Source organism: Myotis brandtii, unplaced genomic scaffold, assembly GCF_000412655.1.
Source record: "Myotis brandtii unplaced genomic scaffold, ASM41265v1 scaffold698, whole genome shotgun sequence".
Taxonomy (NCBI): Eukaryota; Metazoa; Chordata; class Mammalia; order Chiroptera; family Vespertilionidae; genus Myotis; species Myotis brandtii.
The window spans coordinates 852204-860127 of NW_005370731.1; the positions used below are offsets into that span (position 1 = coordinate 852204).

Sequence of the window (7924 nt, forward strand, 5' to 3'; positions counted from 1 at the left end):
GGGGCCTCAGCTGCTAACACCCTTTCTGGTGAGTTTGGGGTCCTGGCCGGGGGGTGGGGGGCAATGACCCTGGGCTTGGGCCCAGTCAGCTTTGGGGCATTTGGACCTTAGCAGACTGCAGGGCTTGAGGAGGGAGTGGCTCAAGGCCAGAAGGGAAGGCCTGCCACCTGGGCCCAAGGAGGCTGACAGGTGGCGACAGATGTTAAAGCCTTCTCCCCCTCCCCTCCCACAGAGCAGGACCTGATCGGCCAGGACCTGAACTCTCGCTACCCTGAGGTGGTGGGGGCAGGGGGCTCAGCCCGGCCCCTGGCCTTCCAGTTCCACCAGCACAACCACCAGCACCAGCATACCCACCAGCACACCCACCAGCACTTCACCCCTTACCCCCCAGGCCTGCTGCCACCCCACGGCCCCCACATGGTGAGCTCCTCATTGGGCCGGCGATAAGGCTCAGAGGCTTGGGGGGAGGGTCTGGCTTCAGGGGAAGGCCCGGGTCTCTGGCTAGCAGCTTACTCTTCCCTTCTCTTCCCTAGTTTGAGAAATACCCAGGAAAGATGGAAGGCCTTTTCCGGCATAATGTGAGTGCATGTGTGTGGTGTGTGGGCGTAGATGCGTTAGTGCGTGTGACCCTAACTGTTGGGGGTCCAATCTTCAGCTTCAAAAGCAAGAGCCTTAAGCTCCCTGGGGGGCTTTAGGGTGGAGGCCAGAGGACTGATGGGCAGACCAGATGTGGCCTGCACCTCCACCCCCAGTTTGGACTAGTCCCATTCTCTCCACAGCCGTACACGGCCTTCCCTCCCGCAGTGCCCGGCCTCCCTCCGGGCCTCCCGCCGGCTGTCTCCTTTGGCTCCCTGCAGGGGGCCTTCCAGCCCAAGGTGAGCTCCCAATCTAGACACTGTCACCACCCCCACCCCTTAAAACCCAAACACCTCCAGGTCCACATACCTCCTTCCCATTCTCCAAACCATGCCCATCTGCCCTCCCCGTGTGGCCCCGTTTCCCTAAAGCCATCGTTCCTCCCTGTCCCGGTCCCCAGCTTGGTGACAGACCCCTTTCTGCCTAGTGCCGGCTCTCCTGACTGTTTCCTCCACTCCCCTTTCCCAGAGCATGAACCCCGAGCTGCCACCACGACTGGGGCCAATGCCAAGCGGGCTTCCCCAAAAGGGGACACAGGTGAGGGGGCCAAGGCAGGTCCTGCTGGAATTGGAAGGTCTGTTGAGTAGAGCAGGGTTGACTTGAGCATGAATCATTGACTGATCCCTCCTGTTGATACGTGTTGGGGGTGTTGCTGAGAATATGATGTGAGAGAATTTATGTAAATGACAGGATTTCCCAGGCATGAGGAATGGGAATTTCATGAACTTGCCCGAGAAATAAGATTATTAGGGCAGTGATTTCGATTTTTTTTTAAGTTACAAAACTTTTTCTCCCCAAAATGACATCATACCAGGAAGTCCTGTCTATAAAACAGTGAAAAGATAAGCTGTCCCTTTGTGAAGTGGCACAAGGTGACCAAGCCTTCCCTCCCACTTAGGGCCCAGGGCTCTGGGAACCGTGAAAAAACACAGGATGTATTTCCTAAAGGACAGATTAGACCAGAGGTTTTCCAAACTCTCTCAGCAGTAATAAAGGCTTTTCTCTAAAGAAAGCTTTAACAGGCCCTCACATAAAGCTACTAACAGGACAGCTTCTTCTGTTGAGAAATCATTCTGCCTGCCCACTAACCACTCCCAGTCTCCCAAGCACAGCATCTTCTTGGAGCCTGGCTCAGGACCGTGGTGCTGGAGGGGAGAGGCTCAGAGTGGGAGAGGTAGGGAAAGGAGTCTCACCACCAGCAGGAAAGGATTCAGGGTGCCACACAGGTTCTCAAGGAGATGTTTGGGGGCGGATTTGGGGGCTGCGGCGATGAGATGCCAGGTCAGTAAACAGGTCTGAATCGCCACCAATCTGCTTTGCCATCCCCAGATCCCTGACCATTTCCGGCCACCTTTGAGGGTGAGTGTGGTTGAAGACCTCAGGCTGCATGAGGCTGGGGCTGGTGTCAGGGTGTTTGGCTGAGGGTGGGGGAGGTCATGCTTGAGAATGAGTGAGAAATCCAAGACATGGAGGCAGCCAGATGTGGAACAGCAGAAAGAGAAAGGACTGTAAGCCAGAGACCTGGGTTCAGATGTAACTGGTCATGGGACGTTGGCAAGACAGTTCATCTCTCTGAGCCTCAGTTTCCTAGGCTGTGAAATGGACTTAGTCACCCTCATTTGTAGGGATGATAAGAGGAGATGATGTGTGGCAAGTCTGGGCCCAGGGCCAGGCCTGGAGTGGGTGACGAGTGAACATTCTTTCCTTCCCTTTCCCTTTGGTCATCCTTCTGGGGCGGCAGAAACCAGGGAAGTGGTGTGCCATGCACGTGCGTGTGGCTTACATGATCCTGAGACACCAGGAAAAGATGAAGGTACTGGGGCCGGAGGGCTGGGGAGAGCGGGCCTGCCTGAACTCTGGGGGTCTGCCTTCTGCAGAGCTTGGCAGAATCTTGGCCAGAAACATCCCATCCCATCTCTGGTCACTGCCTTAGCAATTCCGAATTAGCACTAGGTTCTCTGGCTAACTAGACGGGTGGTCAGAGAAGGCACTCAGTCCCCATCTTGGCGCCAGGCAGCCCTTGGAGGGGGTGCAGGGGTAGAAGAGCAAGAGGACAAATCTGGCTCCTCACTCACTGCCCCTCTCCCTGTCCCACGCAGGGCGACTCCCACAAGCTTGACTTTCGGAACGACCTCCTGCCCTGCCTTCCGGGGCCCTATGGGGCCCTGCCCACTGGCCAGGAGCTCTCCCACCCGGCTGCCTCCCTCTTCACTGCAACTGGTGAGTCTGGCCAGCCCTCTTGGGGCCTAAGGTTCCCATATATAACCCAAGGCCCACCTTACGCCCACTCAGCCTCATCAGAATCTCCCACCTCTCTGCCCCAGGTGCCGTCCACGCTGCAGCCAACCCCTTCACGGCAGCTCCCGGGGCCCATGGACCCTTTCTGAGCCCCAGCACCCACATTGGTAAGAGCCAAGGGCATGTTGGGCACCTCAGGCCTTATCTGTGACTTCCAGGAATTCTCAAGCTGGGGATGGAAGTTAGACCCGAAAGGCAGCTGAAGTGGGGGTAGATCTGGTTCCACTTGCTCTGTGACCTTGGGCAAATTACTCTACCCTCTCTGAGCCTTGATTTCATTGCCTGTAAAATGGGATAGGAAAGGGCATAGTGATTGTTCATCTCTGCCAGCCCAGATAGTCTCTGAAAGAACAGCCAGTGGTAAAGGGTATGTGCCACCTGGGAGAGGAAGGTGGGGGAAGGCTGCACAGCCCCAGGAGAGCATGGTCGCTGGTTCCTAGCCAGCTCAGGCAGGCTGTTGGGGGAGATTTCGCCTGGGTTCGGGTGGACAAGGATTTGAGCCTGATGGCATAGGGCAAGGTGTTCCTGGAAGAGGAAATTGTGAGGTCCCATAGGGGTAAGGTTAGTTGTTCTGACTGGCGATGGGACATGTGCATGAAATTAGGGTCAAGCTGGGAAGGGCTCTGCATGTCAGGTGGGAGGAAGCCGGCAGAGGTTTTCAGGTCACTGGCTTGCTGTAGAGCTGGTATGGGTGGCTGGTGTGGGGGCGTGCGGGGTGAACGCTTGACCTCTGGAGTCAGAGAGGCCCTGGTTTGACTGTTGGCAAGTCACTTCACCTCTCGGAGCTTGTTTCATCACCTGTAAGTGGGAATGATCCCAGCTGCCTCATCGGGCTTGTGAGGTTAAACAGTACTGTGCATGTCAGAGCTCACTGCCTAGCCTGGCCCAAGGAAGTGCTGAGCACCAGGTGGTTAAGGTGAAGACAAAGCAGCCGAGGGCTTCGGGGCCTGCTTGCTGATCTGCCTCTTCCCTGTCAGTTCTTGGTGGCTTCTCAGAGTGGGCGGCCCGATGCTCTGACCATCCCTTTTCTCCTGCAGATCCCTTTGGGCGTCCCACAAGCTTCGCCTCCTTGGCTGCCCTCTCCAACGGGGCCTTTGGAGGCCTGGGCAGCCCCACATTCAGTGAGTCCTGGGTAGGGTGGGTAGGAGGCTGTGGCAGTGGGTTAATGTGCTCAAGCAGGAGGGGGGCGGGGTGCCTGATTGGGGCCTCCCGCTCCTGGCTCCTGTCACTCTCTACTTTGCCCTCTGTCTAGACTCCGGCGCCGTCTTTGCCCAGAAAGAAAGCCCAGGGGCCCCACCAGCCTTCGTCTCCCCCCCAGACCCATGGGGTCGCCTGCACCGCAGTCCTCTGGCCTTTCCTGCCTGGGTCCGGCCCCCTGAGGCCGCCCGGACACCAGGCTCAGACAAGGAGCGGCCTGTGGAGCGGAGGGAGACTTCTATCACCAAGGAGGAGAAAGACAGGTATGCTTTCCGCAAACTGCCCGCCGCCCGCCCCCCCCCAACCTCACCCTCAGCCTGCATCTGACCTCTGACCTCTGGAGTACCTTTATTCTCTCCCCCCACACCTGCCCCCAGGGACCTCCCCTTCTCACGGCCCCAGCCCCGAGTATCTCCTGCTACTCCCAAGGCCCGGGCTGGTGAGGAAGGGGCCAGGCCAGCCAAGGAATCGGTGCGGGTAAAGGAAGAACGGAAAGAGGAGGCTGCTGCTGCCGCTGCTGCTGCCACCGGGCCTCAGGGCCTCCACCTGCTGTTTGAGAGGCCCCGGCCACCCCCCTTTCTGGGCCCTGGTCCTCCAGAGCGCTGTGCTGGCTTTTTGGATCCAGCCTGGTTGGCAGGGCCCCCTCGCCTTGCAAGGCCACCCCGCTTCTATGAGGCGGGAGAGGAGCTGACTGGACCAGGGGCAGTGACTGCTGCCCGCCTGTATGGTCTGGAGCCTGCCCATCCCCTGCTATACAGCCGCTTGGCTCCTCCACCGCCGCCTACTGCGGCCCCAGGAACCCCTCACCTTCTCAGCAAGACCCCACCAGGAGCCCTTTTGGGGGCACCGCCTCCACTTGTGCCCGCCCCCCGGCCTAGTTCCCCACCTAGGGCCCCTGGCCCAGCCCGGGCTGACAGGTGAGGGGAGGGGAGGGGCAGGGGCAAAGCTCCATCCCCCTTTCCTTTTGATAAGATCCTAGAACTGAGGTTTTAAGCCAGGGCTGGAGGGCAAAGGTCGCGACCTCACCAGCCATCTCTGAGGTCATGGAATCTGAGAACAGAGCCCCAACCCCCATGAGATCAAGCATCAGATGAACCTTGGGGTCATTGGGAGGGCAGAGGTCACACACTTCTAGAGAGGTGTGTGTGTGTGTGTGTGTGTGTGTGTGTGTGTGTATGTGTGTGTCTGTACACATACATATGAGAGTGGGGGTCATTTCAGAGGTCATAGCTCATAGATCTCCTGAGGTGCACCATCGCCCCTGAGGGCCCCTAGGCCCTTGGCCTGCCTCCCCAAGGGCTCACTAAGCCAGAGGCCAAAGTGCCCCCTCCCCTTCACCTACCACCCAAGTCCTCATGCCCTCTCAGGGTTGGGGGAGGAGGGGCTAAAGGAAGGGGAGTTCCATGTACATATTTATCTCCCCTTCCACATAGCCCCCCAGACCTTTTGTACATTTTTACAGGGGTGCCCCTCCCAATAACCCCCCTTCCTGGTTAATTAAATCCTCAGACTGGTGCTGTGTTCCTAGCCTCTGGCCTCTCTGTGGGGGGAGGGGAGATTGCAGGGGGAAGAGCTGGGAGGGGACAGGCAGGCCCAGGGCTTATCCCTAGGAATATGGGGTCCAGCAGGAAGTGGACCAACAAGGGAAGGGACCTGGTACCTAGGCTGGAAAGAAGTGCAAATGCTTCCTGCTTGGCTGACAGCCCAGGTTCCCCCCACTTGTTCCTGTTACCTCTGTGTGCCCCAGCCCCAAAGGCTCAACCTTTAAGCTTCAGAGTCTACTTCTTTCTTAGTGGCTCAGTGCCCCCACTCCATTTCCAAGTGCCCCCAGGACTCCTGGGCCCTGCTCTCTAGAGCCCTGTTCCCAGAGCCCTGCCCGGCTACGGAGGGCCAGAGAAGGTCACCATGTACCACACACCAAAGAAGGGGGTCCGCTTGGGGTGGGCCACACAGGCAGCTTCCTGAGCAGCCTCTGGGCAGCAGCCTCAGCCTTCCCAAAGCAGCAGGTGCCCCCAGGCTGGGGCCCAGCCTAGAAGGCGGGGGTCAGTTTAACAAAAACATAATGTTGACTTTTTTCCCAGGTGGGGCTTATTCTGTAACATGACTTGCGGATATTTATATAAAAATGAGTGTTACAATGAGGCCCCTTGGCTCCTCTTTCGGCGTGTGTCACCTGGGGTTGGGGATTGGGCTGGATCGTGGAGTCGGGGTGGGGGGTGGTTGTGAAGATAATACTGTCTGTGTCCTGACAAAGGTTTTCCCCTCCCTCCCATCTGGGAGAGTTCTACTTCTGGATGGATGGATTGGGGTGTTGGGCACTGGAGTTTTTCACTTTTTTTTACATCCCGGGAGTACATGTTAAATAAGATTCAAACACCACGAAAGAGACAAAACAATTTCCTATACATCTGCCAACCCACACAAGCCCCACACATCCAGCAGTAACCACTGTCAACATTTGGTATATGTTCTTTAGGCACCTTTACTGTGTGTTTACCTGCACATATATGTGCATACATGGTTATGTTAGAAAATACCTATGTTTTAAAAATTTTTTAGACATGATCATTATTAATTCAAACCCAGAAATATGTAGTACCAAGGGAGAGTGCCTCATAGCCCCACCCCTCAGAGATGCCACTGTTGATAGTTGGTATATTCCTCCAGTTCTCTCTAATATGTGCTTAAAATGGAGTCCTGTGAAAGGTACTATTTTGTAACTACCTGTTTACTCTTAACATTATTCTTTGATGTAATCATTAAAAACAAGTGACTGAGAGGCTGGCTCCCATTCAAGCCACCCAGAATGGGCTTGCTCCAAGTGAACCCATCTCCGTAGAAAAGATGCTTCTATCCAACGTCTCTGAGCCACTACACATACCCTAGACTTCTAGGGTAGACTCAAGCCTAGATTGTTCCAACAGAAATCAGAAACAGGTGGCCAGGAGAAACTTGGCCTTCAGACAAGGTTTCACATGGCAATCCTTGTTTTCCGTTTCTGAAAAATCAGCTTGCCTGCTTCCCCTATGACTGTCCCTTGAGGTGGGGCACGATCTCTCCAGATGGCCACTGTCCCATCCACTCCATTTTTAGGAATGGGCCATTGTCACTATTCAGGGTACTGCCCTGGTCCCTATAAGCACTCTGAGTGAAATATCTGCCTGTGTGTACCCCCCCTCTCCTAGATCTCTCCCATGGACCTCAGATATCCCTTAGACCTGATACTGTGCTCCCCACCCCATTTCCATCTCTGCAAATGTTACCAGCACCCAAGTCGGAAACCTCCCTGTTAACTCACCTGATTCACTGAACTGCCCTTTATTATTTCAACCATTGTTCACTTCATCAAACCAGGAACTGAACTAGTGGCTGGGGATACAGAGGTAAACAAAACAAAATTCCAGCTTTCCTGGAGCTAAAAGCTACTATGAGAAGAGCAACAGACATACTGTGAGAAGAAAAAGAGGGAGAGGGAGAGGGAGAAGGAAAAAATCCGAAGGGCTGCCTTCTTAGGGCCTGTCCTTGCAGCCACTATGTTCCATTGGTTCATCTCCACGCTTTCTGATCCTAATGCAGGCGGAGGTCAAAGAAAAGTCTGGAAGTGACTTCCATCCTGGGGGAAGCAAAACCAAACCCAAATCATTCACCATCGAGAGGCTGCTATTTGGAAATGTTTCTTTCAATGAGCTCAGCAAAGTAGCTATGTACCCTTAAGCAATGTGCTTATTTCTGTGCCATGGTTTATTTGTAAAATGGGTTTTTAAAAAACAGCTTTATTGAGATCATTCATTCA

The 7924-nt window shown here is 55.3% G+C and overlaps 1 protein-coding gene across 1 annotated transcript in view; it reads left to right on the plus strand.

The window, feature by feature from the left end:
- Positions 1-6273, plus strand: part of FBRS (fibrosin) — a gene marked incomplete at its 5' end in the record, with an annotated part of 11004 nt that extends 4731 nt beyond the window's left edge. Inside the window, 12 exons of the mRNA XM_005882098.2 lie at positions 7-28; positions 233-420; positions 534-578; positions 780-875; positions 1105-1173; positions 1966-1995; positions 2378-2449; positions 2736-2856; positions 2961-3041; positions 3972-4055; positions 4187-4394; positions 4509-6273. Coding sequence (XP_005882160.1) covers positions 7-28; positions 233-420; positions 534-578; positions 780-875; positions 1105-1173; positions 1966-1995; positions 2378-2449; positions 2736-2856; positions 2961-3041; positions 3972-4055; positions 4187-4394; positions 4509-5052 — 1560 coding nt within the window. The remainder of the gene's footprint in view (positions 1-6; positions 29-232; positions 421-533; positions 579-779; positions 876-1104; positions 1174-1965; positions 1996-2377; positions 2450-2735; positions 2857-2960; positions 3042-3971; positions 4056-4186; positions 4395-4508) is intronic.
- Positions 6274-7924: the final 1651 nt, after the last annotated feature.